This window comes from Rhinopithecus roxellana, chromosome 1 (genome assembly GCF_007565055.1).
Source record: "Rhinopithecus roxellana isolate Shanxi Qingling chromosome 1, ASM756505v1, whole genome shotgun sequence".
NCBI classification, from domain to species: domain Eukaryota; kingdom Metazoa; phylum Chordata; class Mammalia; order Primates; family Cercopithecidae; genus Rhinopithecus; species Rhinopithecus roxellana.
The window spans coordinates 200503323-200530443 of NC_044549.1; the positions used below are offsets into that span (position 1 = coordinate 200503323).

General features: G+C 57.7%; 1 protein-coding gene across 6 annotated transcripts; it reads left to right on the forward strand.

The window, feature by feature from the left end:
* The first annotated feature begins 958 nt into the window (after positions 1 to 958).
* On the forward strand, positions 959 to 27121 carry PTH1R (parathyroid hormone 1 receptor). 6 transcript variants are annotated; one of them, XM_030936327.1, is made up of 16 exons: positions 959 to 1081; positions 4466 to 4520; positions 6908 to 7030; positions 17329 to 17431; positions 19137 to 19271; positions 21224 to 21334; positions 21443 to 21561; positions 21743 to 21837; positions 22029 to 22224; positions 22669 to 22822; positions 24303 to 24363; positions 24675 to 24741; positions 25027 to 25121; positions 25788 to 25929; positions 26012 to 26053; positions 26594 to 27121. In XM_030936327.1, the coding sequence occupies exons 3-16, from the start codon at positions 6956 to 6958 to the stop codon at positions 26978 to 26980; spliced, it is 1782 nt and encodes a 593-aa protein (XP_030792187.1). In that variant the 5' UTR covers positions 959 to 1081; positions 4466 to 4520; positions 6908 to 6955; the 3' UTR covers positions 26981 to 27121. The 6 variants fall into 6 exon arrangements, with proteins under 6 accessions (XP_030792187.1, XP_030792175.1, XP_030792181.1 ...); XM_030936315.1 differs by having other exon boundaries at positions 996 to 1081; positions 19098 to 19271; XM_030936321.1 differs by lacking the exon at positions 959 to 1081 and having other exon boundaries at positions 4133 to 4520; positions 19098 to 19271.

A 27121-nucleotide genomic window follows, 5' to 3' on the forward strand; every position in this document is an offset into this window, starting at 1 on the left:
TGAGTGGCAGCTGCCACGTGAATCATTATACCTCATCAGGCTGAGCCTAGGACTTCCAGACACAAACCAGCTCAGACTGGGCTCAGGCAGAAGGGCAGCCTCCAGCCGGGTCACAGGGCTGGGGATGAGGCTTCTGGGATCTTGCAGGGTCTCTGCCTCCCTGTCTGCCCACATCATCATCCTGAGCAACCAGCCCTGGTTCTGAACACAGCTCGTTCTACAGACCCACAGAGAGGTCATCCTGTCCACAGCCCCCTGCCTTTGTGACCTGTGACGGCTTAAGCAGACCCTGGGCCTGGAAGGGCCTGGGAGGCAGATAGAGAGGGCTTCCTGGCTGACTCCTCACCAGGAGCCCACATTCCAGTGGGCAAGGAGTCATATATGGGGTGACTGTGGGGCTATAGGGGTCAGGACACGGGCTGGAGTGGAATGACGCCCCCGCCCCAATCTCTTCCGTCTAGGAGCCACTGGGTACCCGGTGCTGGCAGATCAGGCCTTCTTGGGCCTCAGTTTTCCTGCCTGTGACACAGGCAAGAACCACCTCCAGCCCCCTCTGATTTCTCTGGGTGCCTTAAACTTGAGTGAAGTCACTAGTAGGGGCTGTGTTCATACCTCATGGTGGCCTGATATTCCTGAGATGTGGCAAGGACCAGAGGGTCAGACAGGGACACAGAGACTAAGAGAGAGGCGTGGCAGGGCAAGGGGGGGACTACTGAGGCACACACATGTCTGGCAGCCTGAGTGGGCCCGGTTACCTGGCAGGCAGACCCATGGGGGCTGAGAGGAGGGCCCAACCCAGGGCATCTGAACACTGGCACGCTTGGATCTGTCTCTGTTGCCTCCTACTCCTGACTAGGGGTCTGGGACAAAGTCCTGGGCCAGTGTAGGGCTTGGTAAAAAATAATTAATTTTTCTTTTCAAGTGGAAGCTCTGACTCAGGCCTTTTCCTGTCCTCAGCAGCGCTATCCTTGCTTAGGCCTGAGCCACAGAAGCTGCTCAGGGACTATCCATGGCCTCCCCGTGGCCAACTTGAGTCTGCTCTGCAGTTGTAGGCCTGACTTGGAAGGCCCGCGGGCTCCAGGTGAGCGGGGGCCAGGGGAGCCTGGGGGCCTGAGCACAGCTGGGAGGTCCAAGTCTGTGGTTTCCCTGGGGCTGAGTGTGTAAGTACCTGGGCCGTGCTGTGGGGCAGACAAGACATGCCTGCATGGAGACACATCTGTGGACCTGGTGTTACGACAGCAGGGGGCTTGTAACCATGAGGCCAGCAGGGACAGAAAGCCCATACCTCTAGCTCTTTGGGAGTGCTCCCTGGCTGGGACAGAGCCTGCTGGCCCCAGGTGCCCCCATCGTCCCTCCCTTCATCTTCCTGAGAGGCAAGAAAGCCAGGCAGCCATGCTTCTGCTGCAAGGGGAGGGGGCTGCCCAGCCAGCTGCCATGGGAGCCTCCAGCGACTCAGCCGGGTGTCAGGGGGTGTTTATGAGCAGCCGAAATGGCTGTAAAAGTGGCACCTCGCTTCACTTATGGCCTGGCCATCCCCTCCCCTACTGGCCTCTTGCCTCAAAAAGCTTCCAGAGGGGACTGGAAGCTGAGAGAGGTCTGGGTGGAGGCACAGCTTGGGGTCAGAGTTCAGCCAGGGGCTAGAAATCAGATTGGGATAAGAACTCAGCCTGAGGTTGGGGCTCATCATGGAGACAGAGCTTAGTCTGGGATCAGGGCTAAGCTTGGATGCAGGCTGACTTTGGGGCTAGTGTTGGGATGAAGCAGTGGGGGAATATAAGGACTCAGAAATAGATGTGAGCCATTAGTCCCAGAGAATCCCTGGTCTGGGCAAGGGGTTTTCTGAGGGAGGGAACCAGGCTGCATTGCTCAGAGAGCTGAGCCTCTGCCTTGCTTGTTGGTGTCTGATGCCCACCCTGGCCCCAGGGTCTGTGTACCTTGGCCAGAGCCCTACTCACAGTGGGATGGCTGCAGCAGAGGCCTGTCAGACTGGGGCTGCCACACCAGCAGGGGTGGGGCCAGAGTCCAGCCCCTACTGCAGTTCTGAGATCCAGTGACCACCCTAGCTCCTCCTCCTAGGCCCCAGCCTGGGGATTAGAGACAGGGACTCACTCCTACTCCCCACCCCCAGCCAGGCCTTTTCAAACTCCAGTGAAACTAACACTGACCTGATACTAACCAGAAACTGACTAACCAGGCCCCTGGGGCCTGCTTGTCAAAAAGGGCAAGCTGACTCTGCCAGGTGCTTGGGTGCTACCAGTTAATGTGTGACACCCCCACCCCACGGTGGCACTTTAACCAGAGGCCTGAGGGTGAGAGAGAGGATCTGTGGCCCCACCCACAGCTGTGGAATGTCCAGCAGGGGACTATGGGGTGAGGCACATGAGTTATGGCAAGGGGAATGCCCTTAAGAGGCCCAGCACCCATCAAAGATTCCTCTCTGCAGCCCTCTCCACAGCCCACTCTGGTCCTCCCAAGTACAAATAGTATGTTTCCAAATCTCAAGTTTTCCCTGGTGTCAGATCTGAAAAGATCTCCTCCCTCAGCCTCTAGTTTTATCTCTCAGTCCTTCCAATCCCTCCATTAATGTTCTTTTCTCATCACCAAGGGGGAAAGCAGGCTGGGAGATCAGTGGTCACAGAACCATAAAACTTAGAGACACAGAAACAGAGGCATAGGCCAGGCGCGGTGGTTCATGCCTGTAATCCCAGCACTTTGGGAGGCTGAGGCAGGAGGACTGCTTGAGTCCAAGAGTTGGAGACCAGCCTAGGCAACAAAGTGAGACCTCATCTCTACCAAAAAAAAAAAAATTTTAATTACCCAGGTGTGGTGGCTCATGCCTGTGGTCCCAGCTACGTGAGAGGCGGAGGTGGGAGGATTGCTTGAGCCCAGGAGATCCAGGCTGCTGTGAGCCGTGACTGTGCCACTGTACTCCAGCCTGGGTGACAGAGCAAGATCCTGTCTGGAAAAAAAAAAAAATGCTGGCTGTGGTGGCTCACGCCTGTAATCTCAACACTTTGGGAGGCCGAGGCAGGTAGATCACTTGAGGCCAGGAGTTTGAAACCAGCCTGGCCAACATGTAGAAAGCCCATCTCCACTAAAGTTGCAAAAATTAGCCAGGTGTGGTGGTGCACAACTGTAATGCCAGCTACTCGGGAGGCTGAGGCCAAAGAATTGCTTGAACCTGGGAGGTGGAGGTTGCAGTCAGCTAAGATCACACCACTGCACTCCAGCCTGGGCAACAGCCCTGTCTCAAAAAAGAAAAGAAACACAGGCATAATAAAGCTGAGACCATTAAAATATAACACCGAAGAACCACAAGTGTTCTTTAGGTGCCCATTCTGGCACCTGGGCCTCTGTCCCAAGGAGCCTACGTACCATAGGAGGCAGCCCTGAAATCACAACCTCCCTCCCCCGTAATGGAGGATGTGGGCACACAAGGAGGGAGGGAAGTGTCCTTTACACCAGGCAGAGGAGTATGATCCTGGCAGAGGACGCAGCAAGGACAAAAGCAGGAGAGTGGATGTGTGAAGAAGGCCAGCAGTCTAGCAGACAGTTCCTGTCAGGGAGAGTCATTTTTGGAGGAAACTGTCTCAGATAGCACTGCCCTTGAACACCAGAACAAGAAATGAGGGCAGTGGGCACAGAGAAGGGAGGCAGCCATAGAAATGCATGGGGAGGGCCAGGGCTAGTGGCTCACACCTGTAATCCCAGCACTTTGGGAGGCTGAGGCAGGTGGATCACTTGAAGTCAGGGGTTCGTGACCAGCCTGGCCAACACGGTGAAATCCCGTCTCTACCAAGAAATGCAAAAATTAGCCAGGCTGGTGGTGCACACCTGTAGTCCCAGCTACTTGGGAGAATCACTTGAACCTGGGAAGCGGAGGTTGCAGTGAGCAAAGATCATGCCACTGGACTCTAGCCTGGATGACAAAGTGAGACTTTGTTGAAGAAAGAAGGAAGAAGGAAGAAGAAGAAGAATGATGATGAGGAGGAGGAGGAGGAGGAAAGAAGAAGAAAGAAAAAGAAAGAAAGAAAGAGAGAGAGAGAAAGAAGAGGAAGAAAGAAGAGGAAGAAAGAGCAAGAAAGAAGAGGAAGAGAGGAAGAAGAGGGAGGAGGAGGAGAAGGAAGAAGAAGAAAGAAGAGGAAGAAGAAGGAGGAGGAGGAGGAAGAAAGAAGAATAAAGAAGAATACGAGGGGAATGCACCTGGGAGTGCAGTCTGGAAGCTGGATGGGCTTGAGCCAGCAGAAGGGTGACTGCAGCTGGATCCTAGGCCTTAGGGCTTGGGCTTGGCAGATTCGCACTGAGGGTTAGAGGACAGGTTTGCCGGCTCTGAAGAGCTCAATACCCACAGACTGAGTTGGGAGAGCCCCTGGAGCCCATGGGCCAGGACGCCCACCCTCGTGGAAACTAAACAGTAAAGTTAACATTGCACTTGAATCAGCTGGCCAACCTCTCCATTTTGCAGATGAGGAAACAGGTCCAGACAGCCGAAGAGTGGTAGTGTCCAGGACACACAACTGGTAAGCGGGCAAGCACAGGCTGCTGCTTAGCCCAGACTCATTTCCTAGGGCCTCATACATTCGCTTCCTCCGCCATCCTTAAAGCCCTCCTCTCCAGGCATCCCCAGCCCCTCCCCCCGCCTCGGTTTCCCCACCTGGTACCGGGAGGTGGTAGGTTTGGGGTCGAAGGTCCCCTCCTCTTAGAGCTCCAGCGTGCCCTCCCCAGCCAAGCACAGAAATCCCGCCCCGTTCAGCCCCAACCCCCGCGGACTCCTCCTTGCCTTCCCCGAGGTCGAGGGTCCCAAGCGGATATGAACCGGCTGATAGCTTTTGGGAGTGGGGGTGGGGACGGGGGAGGGAGGTGAAGCCTGAGAGTGGGTGTCTGGATTGAGCCCCAGGTCTGGCAGCCTCAAGTCGCCGGGGTTGGAGCCGGGCGAGCTGGAGAGGCCCGGCCAGCAGCTGAATGGGTCGAGACTCGGAGACCTGGACCCGAAGAGACGCTGGGCAGGGATGGAGCAGGATGTGTGGCTGCAGACCCGGACAGGGGTCGGGGCTGGCCTAGGGCCGAGCGGAACGACAGGCCTGGGTTGGGACTGAGGGTAGGGGACGAGGCGAGGGTGGGGCTGGAAGTGGGAGAGGGCGGCAGCAGCCAAGCCGGGCTCGGGCCTGGCAGCCGAGCGGCCTCCCCAAGGACCCCGACCCAGCCCGAACTGGAGCCCAGTAGACTGACAGCGTCGCGGCCGGGGGCGCGCGGGGGTAGCGGGCAGCCTCCCCAGGGGATTTGCCCATGAAGAAAGAGGGCTTGCTTCTCCGCTGAGGGTCTCTATTCGCCAGCGGGGACCGGATGATCGGGGGGCAGGGGGCGGGGGGAAAGCCCGTGCTTTCCAAAAGCGAATGAAGCGGCGACGGCGTCCCGGGTTCCCTGCTCCGGTCTCGATGTCACAGCTGCCCCCGCCCCGTTTCCCCAGCACTCACATCCCGCCGCTGTAAGACCCCGGGCCTCGGCCTCTAGCGCAATGTCCCGGGGCGGGGGGCGGCGGGCTCCTCTCGGCCTCTCCACACTCCCGCGTCGTCGGCCTCGGAGGGGGTGGGGGCGGAGAGGCCTGGGAGGGCGCGGGGGAGGGAAGAGGCGCCCGACCTGGGGGGAGGGGAGCAGCAGACGCCGAGGCGAGGGACGCGCGCTGCGGGCGGTGGCTCCGAGCGGCGGCCGGGCGGGGGGCGCTGGAGGCTAGGCCGGCCAGTGGGGGGTTATCCCGAGAGCTCCATGAAGTCCCCCCGGGGCCGCGGACGGGGCGCTGGCTTGGGGAGGCTGTCGGGGGGGCCCCGACATCCATGGCAAGGCGGGGGCCGCGGCGGCGCGCTCGGAGTAAGTCGGGGCTGGGGACCCGCGCCGAGGGGAAGTGGCCGGAGTCGGGGAGGAGCGACTCCGGGCCTGGCCGGAGCAGCCAGGCTGCTCTGTCTCGGTGTCAGTCGGCGGCGCCTCCTCGGAACCCGGGGGAGTCGCCAGCCCCGCGCCGCTCGGCTCGGTGGCTTTTTTGGAAACTTGCAAATGTTTTCGTAGAGAGAAAAAGGGGAGGGAGGGAGCGAGGGAGTGACCGAAACGGAGCTTGGGGCCGCTGGAAGAACTGAGGCCAAGGCCGGGGGAGCTAGAGACGGACTGACAGACAGGCAGACAGACAGAGCGTCGGGGCCGCTGGCGCGCTCGAGCCGCACAGGCGCAAGCGGGGCTCGGGCCGAGGATGGGGAAGGGGTGCGGGAGGCGACTGCCACTGCTGAGGGGCTGGGGTCTCAGAAGGCCGAGCGGCCGGGGGCTGGCGGCCGGAACACCGAAGGGCTCAGTGTGGCTGCAAAGTTGGGATCGCATCCCCTAGCTGCACGGCCCGCGCGACTCAGAACGCGCCCCCTGCCCGGCCCTGACTCCCTACGGGCGAAAGCCGCGGAGCTAAAAATAACAGTCCTGCGCGCCCCCCGCAGACCGCGACCCCGACCCCTCCCCCGCCCCTCCCCCAACTGGGCGTGGGGCGAAGCCACAGCTCCCATTTCCCCAAAAGAAAAAAAAAAGAAAGAAAAGGCGGCGCGGGAGGGGGGCGGGGGGCGGGCCGGGGGCGGGGGGCCCGGCCATATGGATGTGATTTCTCCGCTCCGAGGCAGACGGGCCGCTCCGCAGCGCTCGGCGCCCGCCCGCCGCCCGCCCGCCGCCCGCCCGGCCTCCGGTTCTCCCTCCCTCCCTCCTGTCCCTCCCTCCCTCCCTCCTTTGGGCTGCTCGCTCGCTCGCTCGCCCGCCCTCAGCGCATGGGCCCCGCGCCGGGCCCCGGGGCCTCGGGCCGCCGGGACGCCGGGGTCCCCTAGGCCGGGGCGTGGGCGGGGCGGCCGGCCTGACGCAGCTCTGCACCCCCTACCACCACCAGGGCCGGCGGCGGCGGCTGCCCCGAGGGACGCGGCCCTAGGCGGTGGCGATGGGGACCGCCCGGATCGCACCCGGCCTGGCGCTCCTGCTCTGCTGCCCCGTGCTCAGCTCCGCGTACGCGCTGGTGAGTCCCCCGCCGCCAACACTCCGGGACAGGCTGCGGGCTTACCCTGGGTTCCGCGGGATAGGTCTAAGGCACGCAGTCTTGAGTTCCCCTAGTAGTTAGAACTTTAAGTGAGAGTCCCCTCTGATCCAGGATCCTGGGTGCCTGCTGTCTCTGGGATGTCTGGACTGTGGGTTCCAGCTGCCTGAAGCCTCCCTATTTCTGAAGCCTCGTTTGGGGTCCCAAATCTGGAAATTTGTGGTTGAGGTTTCCCCATCCTCTGCTTCTGTGAGCACCATGGCTGTTTCTCCCTGGAAGATGACAATGTGACCCAGCAGATTTGGCCCTGCTATGTACTCCCACAGACTTTGCTTTGGGGACCTCTGTTTTCTGCAAGTTTTGTTGCAGTCCCGGACACGGGGAATGTAGGTCTGAGGTCAGAATCATCCAGGCAGGGGGTAGGATTTAGGGGGCCCCTCCAGCCCTCACACACACACATGCACACATGTCTGGCTTCACCCAGGGTAGAAGCTGTTTCTCCAAGGAGGTGGGTGTGGTGTGGCATGGAGGAGCGATGGAGGTCCCTAAAGGAGAGACTGACCTCACAGTGCACCCCTGTAGGAGAAGCACAGCATACCCTGTGGAGAAGTGAGGAGACCCCTGGGAAGACTGTCACTCCCTGAGAGTGGGGACCTAAAAGCGGAATGGTTGGGAAGGCTAGAGGGAGAGGAGAGACAGAGACAAAGCCGGGTGGGGAGGAGAGATTCCCCCCAGCTAGAGGGGTGGACAGACCAAGAACAGCAAAGAAAAATAGGGAGAGACAGGCAAAGGCAGAGAGCTGGAGATGCAGAGTGGGCAGCACCTCCTCCTTCCGGGTCAGGGTCTGGGGGCCACTTTCTCGGAAGGGGGCTGTCTCAGACCCTCAGTCCTATTCCACAGCAACCCCATCCCCTGGGACCAGCCAGTTCCTGAGGAGGCTGTCTGCCTGTGCGCCTAACTTCAAAGCCCCTTCTCCCTGCTCCCCAGTGGGGGCATCTGCCTGCTAGAGAGTGCGGCAGTCAGGTAGCCTCCTCCTCCTAACCAGCAGCAGCTCCCTACACAGGGCAGAGCTCCAGGCGGTTCCCAGGAGCCTGGAATTCCTCCACCTTTGCGTGATGCCTGTGTAAGCCTGGGCTGTCCTTCTCCATGCCTCAGTTGCCCCATCTCTAAAAAAGAGGGCCTGGAAGAAACATCTGCCTGAGAATCCCATCATCAGAGGCTCTCCCTTTCTTTGTGGTCCTCAGCACTTCCCACTTACCTGTGCCTACACCCTCACAATTCTGGCCCCAGCAAAGGCTCCCCACCAAAGACAGCCCCATACAAGGTGTTGTGGATGGGGAAACTGAGGTTCAGAAGAGCTCAACACCCTCTGCAGAGACACTCCAAGTACTGACAAATGCCAGGGGATAGAGCCACCACCACCCCCGCCAGAGTTTGGTGTGTGATGGTCTGAGGGGTAGACAGGGTGATGGGTGTGGGTGTCCTGAGAGTAAGTCTATGTGTCAGAGCAGGGCTCTGTGGGACTCTGGGCATAGTGTTCATCTGGGTCTGTGTGATTGTGAGTGTCTGAGTCCCCGTGTGAGTTCACGGTGAGCTTCAGTGTCTGAAGCTGTGGGTGCATGACTTGCAGGCGCAGTTGTGTGTGTTTGTGTGTGCCTTTGTGAGCTCCTGTGCACCCGGGCCTATTGTTTTCATATGTGTATTTCATAAATGCTTCTGTAGGGCTTTCTCCTTGCCATTGTTGTAAGCAATTCACATACATTAGCTAGTCTAATCCTTCCAATCACCCTTGGAGGAAGGTCATTGTCCCCATTTTTAACTGGTCCGAATCACACAACCACAAGACCGTTATTTATCTCATGCCAACCCAGTGCCAAGCCCTGTACCTCTATGTGTGTATGGAGTATGGGTACCCAGAGCCCCACCGCTCTCCAGGGAAGCTGGGATATATGCAGAGAATCTTCCTGGCTTCACCCTGGCCCATGTCTGAGGGTAGAAGGAGAGATGCCAGTGCTTAGTCTGCCCAGGACCTTGTTGGCGCATGTGAGTTCACTGGCCACTCCCTGGCTTTGGGGCCAGAAGATTGGGACTGAAGGGCGGGGGCAGCCTACTCACCCATCCAATATCCTATGGGCCCCCTGGACTCATCTGGGGCCAGCAAGAAGCTGGCAGCCTCCCAGCTCCCTCTCCTGAGCCCAAAGGGCTACTGCACCCCTTTAGATCTGCACCTATGCCCCTCAAGCCCACCAGCCTTACCTCATGGCCAGTCACAAAACCTGTATGCTATCTGCCCAGCTGGTCCCAAGACCAGGCTCACATCTCCAGTGACCTCACATTTGGGGGCCAAAGAGCATTCCATCGGGGGGACACTGGTTGTGGCCAGACTCAGCTGGTCCATCTTCTGCCGTACAGGAAATAGTTACCTGGGAGCCTGAGGGTCTGGGAGGGTGGAGTTTGGAGGAAGGGATGGACCCACAGATTGTGAGTAGGAGGCAAAGTGTCACTCTTGTCCTTGAGGATGCGTCCTCCTAAGGATGCATGTACACATGTGGAGGAGAAACTGCAACAAGAGAAGCTGGAGCTCAGCATGGGGCAGGCCTTGAATGTGAAGATGTGACCCCTGGGTAGGACTCACAAGAGACTGTGGTGTGGACTCACAGGCTGGGAGTGTGTGGGACCTTTTCCAGCCTGCTCCGGGGGCAGCTTGGCCATGTTGCTTGCTTTTTTTGTTGTTGTTGTTGAGACGGAGTCTTGCTCTGTGGCCCAGGCTGGAGTGCAGTGGTGCAATCTTGGCTCACTGCAAGCTCTGCCTCCCGGGTTCATGCCATTCTCCTGCCTCAGTCTCCTAAGTAGCTGGGATTACAGGCGCCTACCACCACGCCCAGCTGTTTTTGTATTTTTAGTAGAGACGGGGTTTCACCGTGTTAGCCAGGATAGTCTCGATCTCCTGACCTCATGATCCGCCCGCCTCAGCCTCCCAAAGTGCTCGGATTACAGGCGTGAGCCACCACGCCTGGCCGGTTGCTTGCTTTTAAAGACAGGAAGAAACCAACATGTACAGAACAGTGGCTGTCCCCAGATTCTGAGCTAGAAACTGTCACAGATCTTCTTCTCATTTCATCCATTCACCCAGTGATTTCTATGGGAAAGGGCCCTGAGAGTCACACAGTGAGTCTGTGGCACAGCAGGATTTGAATCCAGATCTTTAGACCTTTGCACTGAATTCCTTCCTCCAAAGCAGCATGAGATTTGCTGCTGGCAGGAGATCCTCATGTCTCACTCTGGGTTTTCTCTTTTTCTTTCTTTTTTAAAAATTAAATAATGACCGGGTGCAGTGGCTCACGTGTGTAATCCTAACACTTTGGGAGGCCGAGGCAGGCGGATCACCTGAGGTCAGGAGTTCGAGACCAGCCTGGCCAACATGGTGAAACCCCATCTCTACTAAGAATACAAAAATTAGGCAGGCGTGGTGGTACATGCCTGTCATCCCAGCTTCTTGGGAGGCTGAGGCAGGAGAATCGCTTGAACCCAGGAGACAGAGATTGCAGTGAGCTGAGATCACGCCACTGCACTCCAGCCTGGGCAACAGAGTGAGACTCTGTTAAAAAAAAAAAAAAAAGAAAAGAAATCCTTTTGTTATTTTTAACTTCACAACTGATATATGAATATGTTCTTATAAAAGAGTCAAACAAGTCTGTAATCCCAGCTACTTGAGAAGCTGAGGAGGGAGAATTGCTTGAGCCCAGAAGTTCAAGGCTGTAATGAGCTGTGATCACGCCACTTCACTCCAGCCTGAGTGACAGAGTGGGCCCCTGTCTCTGAAAAGAAAAAAAGAGTCAATCAATAAAAATTAAACAGAAGCCCTCCTTGATCACTCCCAAGCCCCAGTTCCCTTCTAGGGAAAACCATTTTTAGCGGTTTGGGTAGAGGGGCGTTCTCCTTCCTCTTTCTGTGTGTTTCCAAATGGTACCTCTTTGTGAACATATCAAGTAGATAGTTTCATTATTGTCTATTTGTCTGGTTGGTTGTTTTTAAATAAATGGCATCGGTTTCTAGATAGGGCTCTGCCACATACATATTTTGACATAAAGGTGTGTCTTAGAGATCTTCATTTCAGTAAACATGAATTTTTGTTTAATGCTACATAGTATTCCAAAACCTGGGACTCATTAAGTAGTCCATAGGAATGTACATTTAGATCATTTCTGCATATTTTGTGTGTATGTCTATGTGTGCGTGATTCCAGATGGTGGCAGGGAAGCTCCTTGAAATGCCCTCTGGTGTCCCCATGTGACTATTTCCTAGTAGGATATTTCTAGATTTTGTCATTGCTGGGTCTGAGAATACACACATTTTTTATTTTAATAGCATGGCCAAATAGCCCTCTGAAAGGCTTGTGCTGCTTTATACTTATACAACACCAAGACCAACCAGGAGGGCCTCTCTCCCCATGCCCACTGTCTCATAGGATGTTAGGAGGATTCTTTGTGTTTCACCTTTGCTTTGATAGGTGAAAAATGGTGTCTCTTGTCATTTTAATTTGCTGATTACCAGTGACTTCTGGGCTTTACAGTGAGAGCTTGCTCAGGGCCATTAACCATCGTGCTATGGGTTATTTGTCTTTTTCGTATTGATTTGTTGAAGCTTTTTATATCACCTGCCCTTAAACACATTCACCTCAGCTCTTGAAAGGGCTTATGGACAGAGCAGTAGGAGGGGGGGCCAAGCCCTCCCAGGAACTTGGGTTTTCTTCGGAATGTTTTAATGAGGCGTCAAGTAGCCTCCCCCAGATTCCTGTTGTGGGCCTTCTGGGGACACTCCCTGGTCCAGCCACCACATCAGGAAGGCAGCTATTTCAGAAGGAGAGTCCTCAGGAAAAAGAAAAGGTGGGGCGAGGGTTTTGCAGACCTCTGAAATTGTCTGCAAAATATAGTGTGACGGAGAAGGGCGCAAAGTTTTGCTCAGGTTTGCAGAAACATCAGAGACCTTCAAACCCTTAAAAGCCCCAACTCTGGGGCCAGTCTTATGCCTGAGGTGAGACCTAGTGGGATCCCATTCTGCTGAGCAGGCGATGGCTTAGATTAGGCCATACTGTTCTTCTGGGCCTTGATTCCTCAGCCCAGGTAGGGGCTGCTTGTGAAGATCCACCAGGTCCTAGCAGCCAACTCCGCTATCCCAGGCTCCATCCCACTGCCTGCCCCGAAGGCGGCCACGCTGGCTGGCTGGGATGAGAGGCGTCATAGTGCCTCTTCCCCCCCAGCCCCTCCCAGCCCCAAACACAGGCAGCCTGTTCAGGAAGGCCTGGCGAAGGGGAGGAAAAGTCAGCACTTGTCAGCGGTGGTGGGGCAGGACGAGGAGCCTGCTCAGGCCAGCCGGACAGAGAGAGGGCAGCAGGGGTGGGGGAGCAGTCCCAGCCAGCTGGCACAGGAGACATCCAGGGGTGCCAGCATGGGTCCCAGTAGTAGAACCTGGAGGAGGGCTGTAGGAAGGCCAGGAGGTCACGAAGGGGTCTCCTGTTAGCCAGGGTTTTCTCCTTCTGGCTGTGCTGGAGGCATCAGCGGCCTCGTTCCCAACACCAGAGCCCAATTGTCCTCTACCCAGTTACAGCTGGGGACAAGCTGCCATCACCGGCATCACCGTCACCTTTATGTCTACCCACCTCCGCTCCTGAATCGGCTTTGGGGAGGCTGCCCTAGGAGGTCTGCAAAGGGAGACTTGTTTAATGCAGCAGCTAAAATCCAGGATTGTGGAAAGATGCTACCGTGGCTAGCGCCAGGGTGCCCGTGTGGCTGGGCATTTCCTCCTCTCTTTCCCTTCTTCCAGGGCTGCTGCTTCAGTGTCAAGCAGATCTTAGCTCCATCCCTGGCCCTCCTCTTTCTGTGACTCTTGGCCTCAGTGTCCCTGTCTGTAAGATGGGGATGTGGTAGAAGGTACAGGAGGCATGCATTTTAAAGCTCCTTGCTGAGCATGGGGAGGATGTGCTACAGTGGTGGGTACTGGAGCCAAGTACTGCGATGGCTGGGTTGGGGGAGTCAAGTCAGCCCTCATCAGGACCATAGGAAGAGTGTTGGGGGGATATGGGACACCTGGTATAGGGCTGGGTAGCCCATAAGTGGTGGTATGAACTAAGTAACCCCTGGCCACAGCCCAGCCCCAGTCCCTCAGTCCTTACCCCTGAGTCCCAAGATGTGCAGATCCGCTGGATCTAAGGGGATGCAAGCCTAAGTCCTCTGCACCCTGGCGCTGGGCCAAGACAGGAACTCTTCAAGGGGGAGAGGGTGGGAGGGGCGGGGAGAAGGGAGTAGCAGACAAGGGGGCATGCCAGGCTGAGACGAGTTACAGCTGTCAGCATTTCCCCTTCATCCCCAGGAGATAAGGCCTCCTCAGCCAGGGCAGAGGCAGAGGAGAAGGTCCTTTTTCCTCCTAAGCTCAAGCGTGGGGGCTCTGGCAGTAACCTGGAATCCTAATGTAAGTCCAGAGTGGTTTCAGAAATGCAAGGAGCCATTGGGATATCCGTCCATCCCAAAAGCTTGCCAGGAACACTTTATCTGGCAGGTCCTCCTGTGGTCCCTGCCCTCAGTCCTCCCTGGGGCTCCATCTCCCATCTGCCCCTCACCATGGGGATGAGATAATCTCCCCCAGTCCCTGGCCTGGCTGGGAGCACCCATGTCACCAGGCAGCAGGGGTGCACATGGCAGGGGTGTGACTTGCTGCTGCTGCTGCTCACAGTATCAACAATAGCAACCAGCTTTTCCTGAGCTTCACCCCTGCACAGGCTTGTTGTGAAGTGCTTCATTTAATCTTCACAACAGCCTTTGTTTTTTTTTGAGACGGAATTTCACTCTTGTTGCCCAAGCTGGCGTGCAGTGGCACAATCTTGGCTCACCAGAACCTCCACCTCCCGGGTTTGAGCGATTCTGCTGCCTCAACCTCCCGAGAAGGTGGGATTACAGGCATGCACCACCACGCCTGGCTAATTTTGTATTTTTCAGTAGAGACGAGCTTTCTCCATGTTGGTCAGGCTCATCTCAAACTCCTGACCTCAGGTGATCCGCCTGGTTTGGCCTCCCAAAGTGCTGGGATTACAGGTGTGAGCCATCGTACCCGGCCAACAACAGCCCTATTATTAACCCTGATTTTACAGGAAAACTGAGGCACACCGGTTAAGCAACTTTCTCAGACACGAAGCCAGTCAGGGGTGAAGGTGGGATTCACACTCTGGGGCTGGTGGCAGAATCTCCTTGAAGAGGAGGGCACAGCTGGAGAGAGGAGTGAACAGGAGTGGGGGCGTTCCAGGCATGGAGCTGTGAGCTAAGGTTTGGAGGGGTAGTGCACTTGGTGTGGGGTTGTCCTCCTCCTCTTGGGAAAGTGCTTCCTTAACTTTAACATGAGTTATTCTTGTTGCAATGACTGTGCTAACAGAGAAATAGGTCCTGAAGTTCAGGGAGGCCAGAGGTGGGGCCACCACTCCTATGGATGAATGGAGTGTGGGAGCCATGCGTGCTAGAAGCACGTATCTTTTCCTCTCCTGAACATCCCAACTCCAGACAAAGGGGTGTGCCTCCTCCTGGCCATGGAGAAGGTAAAGCCAACAGCAGGAGGTAGAGGCTGAGCCAATTCCTTGAGCCAGTGAGGGGTGTGTTGGTCAGGTTTCAGCGGTCAGTCTGCCAAATGGCCATGCAGTTTTCAAGCCATGACTACCTGCCTGTAGTCTAGGCCATCAGGGGTGACCCCCAGTCATATCAGTAGGCTGGTCTGTCTGTTGGGAGGCCTGGTGAGTCAGCAAGTGTCTAGGGATGGGTGGGAGCCTCCATCAGTCACTCCAGAGCTCTCCATCAGCTAAAGAAAATACAGCACAATGGGTTTGTCTTGAGAGGGGTGGAGGTGGCAGAAGGAGGAGGATAGTGGGGAGGGGGTAAGACAACAAGATGGCAGAGGCAGTGTAGATGGTAGTTATTGGACAGGTGGTAGTATTGGTGATGGTGCTAATGTTGCCTTGGTGATGCTGGAGGTGGTGGCAGTGGTGCTAGTGATGTACCAGTGGTGATGGTGCGGATAGTGGTGATGGTGGTTATATTGATGGTTACAGTAGTGCTCATGGTGGTAATGGTGATGCCAGTGGTGGTGGTGGTAGTATACTGGGAGGGACTGGTGATGCTGGTGTTGGTGTTAGTGACAGTAATGATGGTTATTGATGGAGGTACTAGTAGCAACGATGGAAATGGTAGTGAATGGGTGCTGTAAATGGAGTGGGGTGAGCAGGAATCAGCCCCCTCAGCAGCATGGATCCCCCATGTAAGAGGCACAGGGAGAGCTTCAGGTTAGTCTTGGAGGCCCCTGGATCCTGGCAAGTCCAAGTTGTTCTCCCTTAAACCATCCAGTCATTCTGTCTACCTCTACCCCAGCCGGCTCAGCCATAGCTGTGGAAGCAAAGGGACTAGGATAGAGGAGCTTAGGCCAGCCGCCAACACGTGGGGATCTGTTCCAGCCCTTCCTGAGGTCCACAGCAGTGGTCCAGCTGAGATCTCAGGGTCCACCTCAGCCCCCAGAGACACCAGAAGCACGGGCCACCCACAGACTCAAAGGCTAAGGGAGCTGCCGCCTCACTCACAGACACGCACACGCCGCCCTATGCCCAGAAATACATGTGCACGTGCAAGCTCACAAACACATCCGGCTTGCGCCCCACACTGACGTGCTGGACAGTCTCCACGTGAGAACGCACACGGACGGGCACACACAAGTGCACGCGCCGGCCACTCAGGGGATGCGCCGCCACTCGCGCGCGCACGCGGAGGGACGCGCACGCGGCTCCGCTAAGTGGAACCAGCAGAACCCGAGGCCGGCGGAGCCAATTGGAGACTCCTTGGCTCTGGAAGCCATCGCTGCTGCCGCCAAGAGACGCGGTCAATTAACTTCTCCCTGCAGCCAGGCTCCCTGACCTGGCCCGCCTCATCTCCGACCCGCCTCCTTCCTCCCCTGCCTCCTCTGGGTCCTCCCGCCCTGCACAGCCACGCTCAAACTGCAGGGCCCCGGCCCCGCCACAGCGCGTCTGAAGGATGTGGCTCTGCCCCGGAGCTGAAGAGACGTAGCCTTTTGGGAGAGGGGTGGAGGGGGTCATCTCAGGGGACATACCCCTGCCCAGGGGTCGGAGGAAACACGGCCCTGAATTAAGAGGGATGGGGCTGAGGGCTTCACAGCTCCGCCCTGGGGAGGTATCAGAGACCGCCTTAACCTCTGCGGGTCACACTCACGGGAGTGGCTGGGCTGGGCACACCAAGCTGTTCCCGGGGCGGGATGCTGCCTTTACCCCAACTCCTTTTCTCCTAAGTCAGAGGACAGAGGCTCAGACCCCCTCAGCAGCCACCTGCTCAGGGGTGAGCCTCCACCCGCATATTTCATTTCCTTTCTTATAATGAGGCCAGTGAGTCCCTGTGGGTGACAGCCAGGGCCCAGGGTGTGCAGGCTGGAGGGAAGGGAAAGGACATTCCAGGCAGAGAATAGCAGGAGTGAGGGCCTGAGTGTCATCAGAACTCCGGAGTCGGCTTGGATGGAGGGAGCTCCCAGATAAGCAGTGGAATGAGAGGGACTCCCACCCACAGCCAGCACCAGAGTGCCCAGCCGAACCCAGGCCGCGTGCCAGCAGTTCCTCTATCCTTTCTCTCTCTCTCTCTCTCTCTCTCTCTCTCTCTCTCTCTCTCTCTCTCTCTCTCTCGGGATTGTAAGGAGGGGAGGCATTGAGGCACTCACCATTCATTGGGGACAGCATTGACTGGGGAGCTGGGCCCAGATGGAAACTGGTGACTCCCAAGGCCCCCCAGGGTGCCAGTACTTGAAGGACTCCAGGCTGGGTTTGTCTCCCCAGAGTTCACCACTCCTTATCCACCCCTCGCCCCCGACTCACGTCCCCAGCAGGCAGCCGGGATCCTATGTGGATCCATCCTGGGACATTCCATTCCAGTCCCATGTACCCCTGGGGAAAGGACTGGACAGAGAATATCAGTGACTGCAGCCTACAGGGTTACTGGCGGGCAGGCAGGAGACAGCCCCCCACCCTTTTTCCCTTCGATCAGGCAGGCCCTACCCGTCAGAGCCACAGCTTCCCATCTGTAAGGTGCGAGCTCCATAGAGCAGATTCTCCACACTCAGGGGAAACCCCACCTTCCCTCTAGAGTCAGGGCCTTTTGAAAGGGGGTAATCCCTCTGGGAAATTGGGATGTCTCTGGGACCTGCTGCTGCGCCAGAAAGTCCTGCCTGTGGTCTGACCTTCGGCTTGGCAGGTGGATGCAGATGACGTCATGACTAAAGAGGAACAGATCTTCCTGCTGCACCGTGCTCAGGCCCAGTGTGAAAAACGGCTCAAGGAGGTCCTGCAGAGGCCAGGTGGGGGTCAAAGGAAGAGGGTCTGGGGATGAGGCCAGGTGAGGGAGGGGCCAGTCGAGGGGGGGACCCAGGATACAGAGCCAGGTGAAGGCTCTCTGTGGGGGTGGACTCAGGTAAAGGGGGCCAGGCCGAAGTGAGGACTGAAGTGGGGTGTGTGGTGCAAGAGTGGAGTCAGCAGGCTCGGGCATCCTTGGCTTGTCCTAAGTCTTGAGCTCAGGTCCCTGTGTTGCCCACCACCAACGCTCAAACTGATGGCTGTCGGGTTAATCTCATCAACTGAAAAGGCCCAGACCCCAACTGACTGAAGGAGAGGTGCAGCTTCCTCCCCTGACAAGCCCTTAGGGTTCTGCAGGGTTTGAGGCTGGTGCACGCCTAGAACACAAGCACACAATGACACACACACTCTGTGGCACACAGATTTTGCTCACATTCACAGAGACTCACATGGTCTCTGCAGTCACAGCCCCACCGATGCTAGCCCCAACAGTGGCTCCCAGTCACATCGAGATCTGGGGGGTCAGGTGGGCCTCCTCACTCTGGGTCCTGAACCCAGCCCCTCTTCTTGGTTGTGAAAGCCTGGAGGGAGCCTCTCTTTGCCCCTCACCATCTACCATGGAGCCTCTCTCTTCCTGCTCTACCGGATCCTGCTACCCACATCCCCACACTGAGGCCCAAGGGTGGAGGCAGGAAAATGAGCACAGTCATTCTCATCCCAGTCCAGGCTGCCTGGACTCAGCTTCCCATCATTGCCACAGACCCGACATGTGAGGGCCAGTGGGGCCTAGCTTGGGCGGTGGCTGAAGGAATACAAGTCAGAAAATGAGGAAGACTTTATGGCTAGGAAGAAAGACCTCTCCAGCCTGGGCAACATAGTGAGATCCCATCTCTAAAAAAAAAAATTAAAAATTAGCCAGGTGTGGTGGTGCACACCTGTAGTCCCAGCTATAGGGGAGGCTGAGATGGGAGGATCACTTGAGCACAGGAGTTTGAGGCTGCAGTAATTCGTGATCATGTCACTGCACTCCAGGCTGGGTGACAGAGAGAGACCTTGTCCAAAAAAAAAAAAAAAAAATGACCTCCAGCATCTCTCCAATGAGAAGAGAGGCCAGGCTCCATCTCAGATGAGGCATCTCCAGGGCCACTGTGGAAGCTGTGAACCACATACTTGAGGGTCCAGGGCAGGGGATGGGGTGGCCTTCTCTGTCCACTCTTGACTGTACCACCTTGCTCTTGTCTTCTCACCACCAGCTTCTTTACCTGCACAGCACTCAGGCCAGACTTCATTTTCGCCATGTAACCTGTCCATTGACATCTCCACCCACTCTGTCTGCTTTCAGTGTGCGCCCCCTGGTGGGGCCTTCACTGCTGCGTGGCCTTGGCCCCCACTCCAGACTCCTGGGTGGGAGGATACCGCCTCTGTTCTGTCTTGCCCAGGTTTAGTGCTCACCCCACTAGTTGATCCTGCACTCACATTCCAACCCTGGGGGACAGTCTCCACCTCCTCTTATTACTTCACCTGGCAAGCACTTTACACTTTGTTAAACACCTCCTCACCCATCGTCTCAGATCTCCCAACAGCCTGGGTGTCAGCAGGGCAGGAGACAACCCCCCCATTGTACAAAGGGGGAGTCTGAGGCTGAAGAGTACCCCGGGTCTCCTGTTGTAGCACAGCTGACAGCCATCATTACCACCCTGGTTTCTCCAGCCAACATAATGGAATCAGACAAGGGATGGACATCTACGTCCACATCAGGGAAGCCCAGGAAAGATAAGCCATCTGGGAAGCTCTACCCCGAGTCTGAGGAGGACAAGGAGGCACCCACTGGCAGCAGGTACCGAGGTATGTCTGCTTCCATGCATCCAGCTGGCATGGGCTTGGATCCGCCCACCCCCATTGCACTGTCCCTGTCATGTGAGCACATGCTTCTTGGCTCTTATAGAAAGTAAAAGGCAAGGGGCTGGGAAAAGACAGAGTCTAGTGGGAAGGAAGGGGAGCTGAATGGCTCAGGCCTCAGAGAGAGATGAACAGAGAACTTGCCAGCACCACGCCAAGAGTGGACCCAGGGTTACGGCCCCATCCATGGAGAGAGAGATGACAGAGAACCCTGGGGGACAGAGAGGCAGGGAGAGATACACAAAGACAGAGAGAGAATGGCACATAGAGAAAGACAGGGAGAGGCATGGAGACAGAGATCAACAGAAACGCAGGGAGAGACAGTCATAGAGACAGAGGGGACCAGGAGGCACACACGGAAGCCTAGGGCTCAGTGTGTCAGAGGAGGTACACGGGGACACATAGTGGGGAAGGCCACAGAAATAGAGCAGGAGAGGAGGGCAGTGGCAGAGGGTGGGGCCAGAGGCAGTGGGACAAGTCGGGGAGAAGAGAAGGGAGGGAAGCAGATGAGGAGAGGTAGACACAGAGCCCAGGCTTTGGCCACAGGGCCAGTTTGAACCGGCCGGGTGGGCAGCAGATTCCAGACGGGCCACATCTGGGACGCTGTGGTCACCCTGTGGCTCCCTGGGGACCAGAGGGAATTGTGGGCCTGGCTGGGTGGGGCTGGGAATATGGCGCCCAGGACAGAGAGCCTTTCACCAAGCCAGGGCGGGTCCAGCCATTGAGGCAGCCTTCCAGGGTGGCTGGAGAGTCCTGTGGTTGGAGCCCTAGAGAGAGAGAGAAGGGGGCTGTAAGCTGGGAGTGGAATGTGGAAGATCCAGAGGCTGGGGAACTTCCAAGATCACTTAGCCTCCCTGCAGTGAGGCTGGGTCTCCAAAGTGGGATGCCACCCTACTTTGAATCCCACCATTAGCACTGAGATTTGGGGAATCATATCTCCCCCAGCAGTGGCCGTGGGAGTCTCACAGCAGGTACTCAGGGCAGGCATTGGGTGGTGGTAGAAGCGTGGACCGATGTGGTTAATCCCAACTTCCCAATGAGGAAATGGAAATAGAAAGACCGGGAACACCTGCGTGAGGTCAGCAGCAACTTGGAGTCCAGCTGGCACTAAAAACCAGACCTCCTGCCTCCTGTCCATGGTCCCAGGGGAAGGGGCACACAGGGAGCCTCCCAGCTGAGGGAGAGTTAGTCTGGGTACTTGGTCTTCTTCAAGGACACCTGGAAAGTGGTTCCAAGAGCAGAGAGAAAGGCGAGAGGCCTGGCCTGGGGTTGAGTACTTGAAGAGGACAGGGCCCTGTGTTGTATGACCTCAGCAACTTGCCTACCTCTCTTGGCCTCTGTCAGCCCATCTGGAAAATGGGGCCAGTGCCAGTACCTGTATCCCAGAGGCCATAGTAAATTCTATGAGGCCAGCTGGGTGCAGGGCACAGAAATATATTTTCTCCAGAATGCTCCAAAGCCTGAATTTTTCTGCCTGGGGCACACCTGTCCCTGCAGGAACCAACAACCACTGATGGGCCAGGCACAGTGGCTCACACCTGTAATCCCAGCACTTTGGGAGGCCCAGGTGGATGGATCACCTGAGGTCAGGAGTTTGAGACTAGCCTGACCAAGATGGAGAAACCCCATTTCTACTAAAAACACAAAATTAGCCAGGCATGGTGGCGCATGCCTGTAATCCCAGCTACTCGGGAGGCTGAGGCAGGAGAATTGCTTGAACCCAGGAGGCGGAGGTTGCAGTGAGCCGAGATCACGCCATTGCTCTCCAGCCTGAGCAACAAGAGCGAAACTCCATCTAAAAAAAAAAAAAACACACTGATGTATTCATCCTTCTGGGTCACTAACCATGGCCTTGACTCTCCCTTGGTATCCCCTACCCTATCTGTCTCTGGGCACAGGGCGGCCCTGCCTGCCTGAATGGGACCACATTCTGTGCTGGCCGCTGGGGGCACCAGGTGAGGTGGTGGCTGTGCCCTGTCCAGACTACATTTATGACTTCAATCACAAAGGTGAGGCCTGCTGGAAGGGGTGGGGATCAGAGGGAGGCTGAGACTTGGAGCTAGGGGTTCGGTGCCTCCAGACCTCCCTGCCTGCCCTGACCTCCCATGGACCTGCAGGCCATGCCTACCGACGCTGTGACCGCAATGGCAGCTGGGAGCTGGTGCCTGGGCACAACAGGACGTGGGCCAACTACAGCGAGTGTGTCAAATTTCTCACCAATGAGACTCGTGAACGGGTGCGAGCCTTTCTCCTCCCCAGTGTGACCGGGATCAATTCACTCCCACCCCACGGGTGACCCCTGACCCAGCCCTGATTCCTAACCTTGACTCCTCCAGCAACCTTACCCTGGCCTCTTGCTCTTACCCTGATGCTAACCCTGGGTCCCAGGGATCTGACTGTGTCTCCCCCCCGCACAGGAGGTGTTTGACCGCCTGGGCATGATCTACACCGTGGGCTACTCCGTGTCCCTGGCGTCCCTCACAGTAGCTGTGCTCATCCTGGCCTACTTTAGGTGGGCGGGGCGAGAGGCCTCGGGACATGGTGGAGGAGGGGGTGGTGGCCGAGGTCTGATGCAACCCCTTCCCTGCACCCATCACCCCCAGCGGCTGTCCCTACCTACCGCACACAGCCCAGCTTCCTGCCCATGCCCACCTGCCATGCGTCCCCGTGCCCCCACCCACGGTGATGTCGCGCGCCCCGCAGGCGGCTGCACTGCACGCGCAACTACATCCACATGCACTTGTTCCTGTCCTTCATGCTGCGCGCCGTGAGCATCTTCGTCAAGGACGCGGTGCTCTACTCTGGCGCCACGCTCGATGAGGCTGAGCGCCTCACTGAGGAGGAGCTGCGCGCCATCGCCCAGGCGCCCCCGCCGCCTGCCACCGCCACTGCCGGCTACGTGAGTGCCCCTCCGCCAGCCCGCTCCCAGTGCCGCCACTGGCCTCTGGCCTCTTGGGGTCCCGCGCTGCCCCCCTCCAGCCCAGCCCTCGCCCTGCCTGCCTCCTGCCAGCCCCACTAGCTTCAGCCACTGAAACCTGTTTCACAGGGTCCCTCGCAACCCTCAGCTCTGCCACCAACCCTGCTGCCAAGGGCTCAGGGTCCCACACGCCCCGTGCTGCCATCAAGGCTCCTGCCTCAACCCAGTACCCCCCCAGCCACTCTACCTCTTCACTTTGCCTCCTGCCCGACACCACACCCCACTGAGAGAGCCCCCAAGCGGAGCCTGCCCCTTCCTGGACTGTTTGGCCTGCACCACTTGTCCCCTCCCGCCGCCCCAGCCCCCCAGCCCAGCCCTGACTTCCGGGAGGCAGGCCCTGCCCTCTAACACCAGCTGGTCTCTTAGGCGGGCTGCAGGGTGGCCGTGACCTTCTTCCTTTACTTCCTGGCCACCAACTACTACTGGATTCTGGTGGAGGGGCTGTACCTGCACAGCCTCATCTTCATGGCCTTCTTCTCAGAGAAGAAGTACCTGTGGGGCTTCACAGTCTTCGGCTGGGGTACGCGGGCACAGCGGGTAGTGAGGCGCCAACAGGGGTGGAATCATGGGCGACAGGGAGAGGGCAGCCCCTGGGGGGAGGCGCCCACACAGCACATCCCGCCCCAAGTGGAACAGCAGGAGAGAGGCCTGCCGCCCTTCTGTGATCCTGACCCCATTCCAGGCTTGGAACAGCAGGGCTTGGCCAGGGATCAGGTTCACCTGGGTTAGATTCACCTGAATTGAGGCTCGGCCCAGGACAGGGGAAGGAGAGACCATCAGGCCAAGATTCAACTCAGGATCAGAGTAGGATACTGGGTCAGAGGTCAGCCTGGGGCTGGAACTGGGATCTGCCCACACCATTGCCAGCCTCAGCAGGCCTGCGGGGTCCATGGCCCAGAGCCGTGGGCCCAGCACCTCAGCATCACCTGGGCTTCACAGCCTCTCTGCAGAATGGGTTGCTGGAGCCGTGCACTCCTCCCAACCCCCTACAGGCTCTGGGATCCAGTTACCGATAATTGTCCATTATTGTTGGCAGCTGCAGAGCTTGGCTGGGCTCCGGGACAACTGGCCAGACTGCAGAGGGGTGGGCCGGGTGGCTGGAGCCCTCTCCGCAGTCAGCACCCAGAGGCCTGCAGGTCAACAGCCACCACCTGCCTGACCCTCGACATACATCCTGACCCTGACCTCACCGTGACAAGCCCCACAGATGGGGAGACCTGAGCCTGGTCCCAGGAACTGATGCAGGCTCTGGGGCTAGGAAGTGTCCTAGTGGGCTGGCAACATGCAGATTGGGAGTGTGTAGGATCCTGGGGCACAGGAATGTCACAGCTCTTTTCTTACCCTAAATCCAGGTCATACCCTATCCCTCCAAGGGTGGACCAGGCCTAGAGTCAACTTGGTGGTGTGCAGTCGGGGAGGACCTGGGGCTCCCTTCCCAGAGGCACAGCTCACCCAAAGATGCCATGTGCCCCTTGAGCTGGCACAGGCCAGGACATACCGACACACCGAGGCTTCCCTGTGGCCTCTGCTTGGGACAAAAACCTCTCACCCCATCCAGTCATCCATGAGGGCTGGGACCTTTCAAACCAGGTTGTGGGAGTGCTATACTGGGGCAAAAAAAAAAAAAAAAAAATGCGGAAAATAGGCTCTCTCCCCATGGGAGCTGCAAGTCCAAAGCAGTGCCCTCTGCAGAGGAAATGGACAGGGCATGGATCAGTTAGTGATACCTTATTATTATATTATACCTTGTACCCCATGTATGTGCATATGGAGCCAAGATGGGGGCAGAGGCTGAGCTGGGTTTTGAGGGCTGTAGCCCCAAGGGGAGGCTGTTAGGGCACTACATGGCAGAGTGTGGCTCTGTCACCAAGTGGCCCAAGTGCCCAGGGTCAGGGGCTCAGGGCAATGGTGGGGTAAGCTGGGGGTCATCAAGGATGAGGGGGGATGACCTTGTGGACAGTAGCCACAGCCCCGCACACTGTCCCCCTCTGTGCCCACAGGTCTGCCCGCTGTCTTCGTGGCTGTGTGGGTCAGTGTCAGAGCTACCCTGGCCAACACCGGGTAGGTCCAGGTGGAGAAGGGGCCCAGGCAAGAAGCACCCCTGGGTCCCTTTTCTTCCAGGAAGCATGTGAGAGGGCCTCAAATGGCCCAGCCTCAGGAGTTCTCAGTCTAGCCTCGAGCCAGGAGCACCCTCAGGGTCACAGGAGGCTAGTTACAAAGATGCCTGTGAGGGTGGCCTGAGGCCTCGCCACACCCAACCCCCCTGCCCTGTGTCCTCAACAGCTAATGTCACCAAACCAAATCTGGGACTCTGTGGGCAGTCTTAGGATGGGAACAGGAGGGGTGGGAGCTAATGCCTCAACCTCCCCCAGGTGCTGGGACTTGAGCTCCGGGAACAAAAAGTGGATCATCCAGGTGCCCATCCTGGCCTCCATTGTGGTAAGCACGGGTGGGCTGCTGGCCACAGGGGAGGGTGGGATGTGTGCCTGGGCCCCCCGGAACCAGCCCCTGACAGGGACCTAGGAGGCTTCCCTGGACCCCAGTGTCAGAGCCACAGAGGCCAGAGGACCAGCTGATCCATACTCCAGCCCAGAAAGGAAAACCAAGGGCCCAAGGAGCCACCCAGAGACGCAGTGACAGAGCAGAACCTATGGCCGTGGCTGCCAGGCCTTGCCCCGCCCCGCTAGGGTGCAGCCTCCAGACGCAGCCCTCTCACTCCCACAGCTCAACTTCATCCTCTTCATCAATATCGTCCGGGTGCTCGCCACCAAGCTGCGGGAGACCAACGCTGGCCGGTGTGACACGCGGCAGCAGTACCGGTGAGCCCACCCTGCCTGCCATGCCCTGGCTCCTCAGGGGTCCCTGAGTCCCAGTACCATGTACCCCGGGAAAGACAGTGGCCCCATGAACGAGCCTGGGGCAAGGGAAAGGACCCAGCGTCTGACTCCCTGGCTGTCCTCACCCACCTGGCCTGCCCAGCAGTGATGGGAGGCCCTAGGGGCACCCCAAAGCCAGCCTGCCCACTTGTATGAGGCCCTGCACTAGAGTTGGAGTCTGTGAGGGTGGGACAAACTTGAACCTCTCCTCAAAGAGTTGGTTGCAGGGAGTCTGAGGAACAGGTAGGCGGTAGGTGGCCCCAGGAAGGCTGCAGCTCAACTGAAACCTGAGGAGTGGACTGTGGGATAGTGAGGTTCGACCTTGGAGGGGAGTGCTTGCCAGCTGAGGGCTCCACAGGTGCGAAGGGCCCAGGGACAGGAGGACTGTCATTTGAAGTCCGCTCCGGGACACCGCTGAGAACCAAGGGGCCCTATTAGCACTTGGCCGGGATGGCAGCCATGCAGGTGAACTGGGTTGTTCTCCTGTGGTGACTTGAGCCCTGGGTCCCTTTGAGCTTCCGGAGCCTGGGGCTGGCAGGGTGGGGGGTGGCACGATGCTTGCTGAAGGGGAAGTAGCTTGGCCCTGACCTACCTGCCCTGCTGGCCCAGGAAGCTGCTCAAATCCACGCTGGTGCTCATGCCCCTCTTTGGCGTCCACTACATCGTCTTCATGGCCACACCATACACCGAGGTCTCAGGGACGCTCTGGCAAGTCCAGATGCACTATGAGATGCTCTTCAACTCCTTCCAGGTGCGCAATGCTGGCCCTGGCCTGGCTGAGGGTGGGAAGGGTTCCGGGGACAGGCCCTGATTCCAGACACCCCTCTTCACAGGGATTTTTTGTCGCCATCATATACTGTTTCTGCAATGGCGAGGTAAGCAGGAGACAGTGTTGGTGCAGGGCAGGGTGGGGCAGATACCCCAGAGGCTTCCTCAGGCTCATTTCTCCATTCTTCCACCCCGTTACTTCTTTGTTCCTCCAAGAACACCCCTGAGGACATGCTGAAAGCAGAGAAGTCTTTCCAGATGATGCAGGCTCAGGATGTGCTAGGATCTGGGGACTCTTCGGTCACCAGACACTTGGCATAGCCAAGTGCCTTCCCAGCCTCATGGTTGAATTCTCTGACCCAGATTGGAAGACTCAGCCACCTTTGGGGCAATCTGAACCTTGTAGATTCTGGGTGTGTCAGTTGCCTGCAACCAAGCACCCTGCTCTGAGGATGCGATGTAGATTCTGGGTGTGTCAGTTGCCTACAACCAAGCACCCTGTTGTGAGGATGGGATTTCACTTGGCCTTGGAGTTTCCCAGGAGCCCCCATTCCCGTTTTCATTCCGTGCTGGGTGTCCAGGGGCAGGGATGGGGCATCGCTGGGGTTGGGAGACACACCTGACTGCCTCACCCCTACTGCCCCAAGGTACAAGCTGAGATCAAGAAATCTTGGAGCCGCTGGACACTGGCACTGGACTTCAAGCGCAAGGCACGCAGCGGGAGCAGCAGCTATAGCTATGGCCCCATGGTGTCCCACACAAGTGTGACCAACGTCGGCCCCCGTGTGGGACTGGGCCTGCCCCTCAGCCCCCGCCTACTGCCCACTGCCACCACCAATGGCCACCCTCAGCTGCCTGGCCATGCCAAGCCAGGGGCCCCAGCCCTGGAGACCCTCGAGACCACACCACCTGCCGTGGCTGCTCCCAAGGACGATGGGTTCCTCAATGGCTCCTGCTCAGGCCTGGACGAGGAGGGCTCTGGGCCTGAGCAGCCACCCGCCCTGCTACAGGAAGAGTGGGAGACAGTCATGTGACCAGGCGCTGGGGGCTGGACCTGCTGACATGGTGGATGGACAGATGGACCAAAGATGGGTGGCTGAATGGTTGCCCATTCAGAGCTGGGGCCAAGAGGAAAAACAGGGAAAAAAAGGAAAAAAAAAAAAAAGGAAAAGGAA

Excerpts from the sequence above, each read along its gene's own strand:
- PTH1R (XM_030936315.1), top strand. The coding sequence starts at position 6,956 with ATGGGGACCGCCCGGATCGCACCCGGCCTGGCGCTCCTGCTCTGCTGC. Across the intron at positions 22,225-22,668 it reads CCACCGCCACTGCCGGCTAC|GCGGGCTGCAGGGTGGCCGT; the intron begins GTGAGTGCCCCT and ends CTGGTCTCTTAG. Across the intron at positions 25,930-26,011 it reads TGCTCTTCAACTCCTTCCAG|GGATTTTTTGTCGCCATCAT; the intron begins GTGCGCAATGCT and ends CCCTCTTCACAG.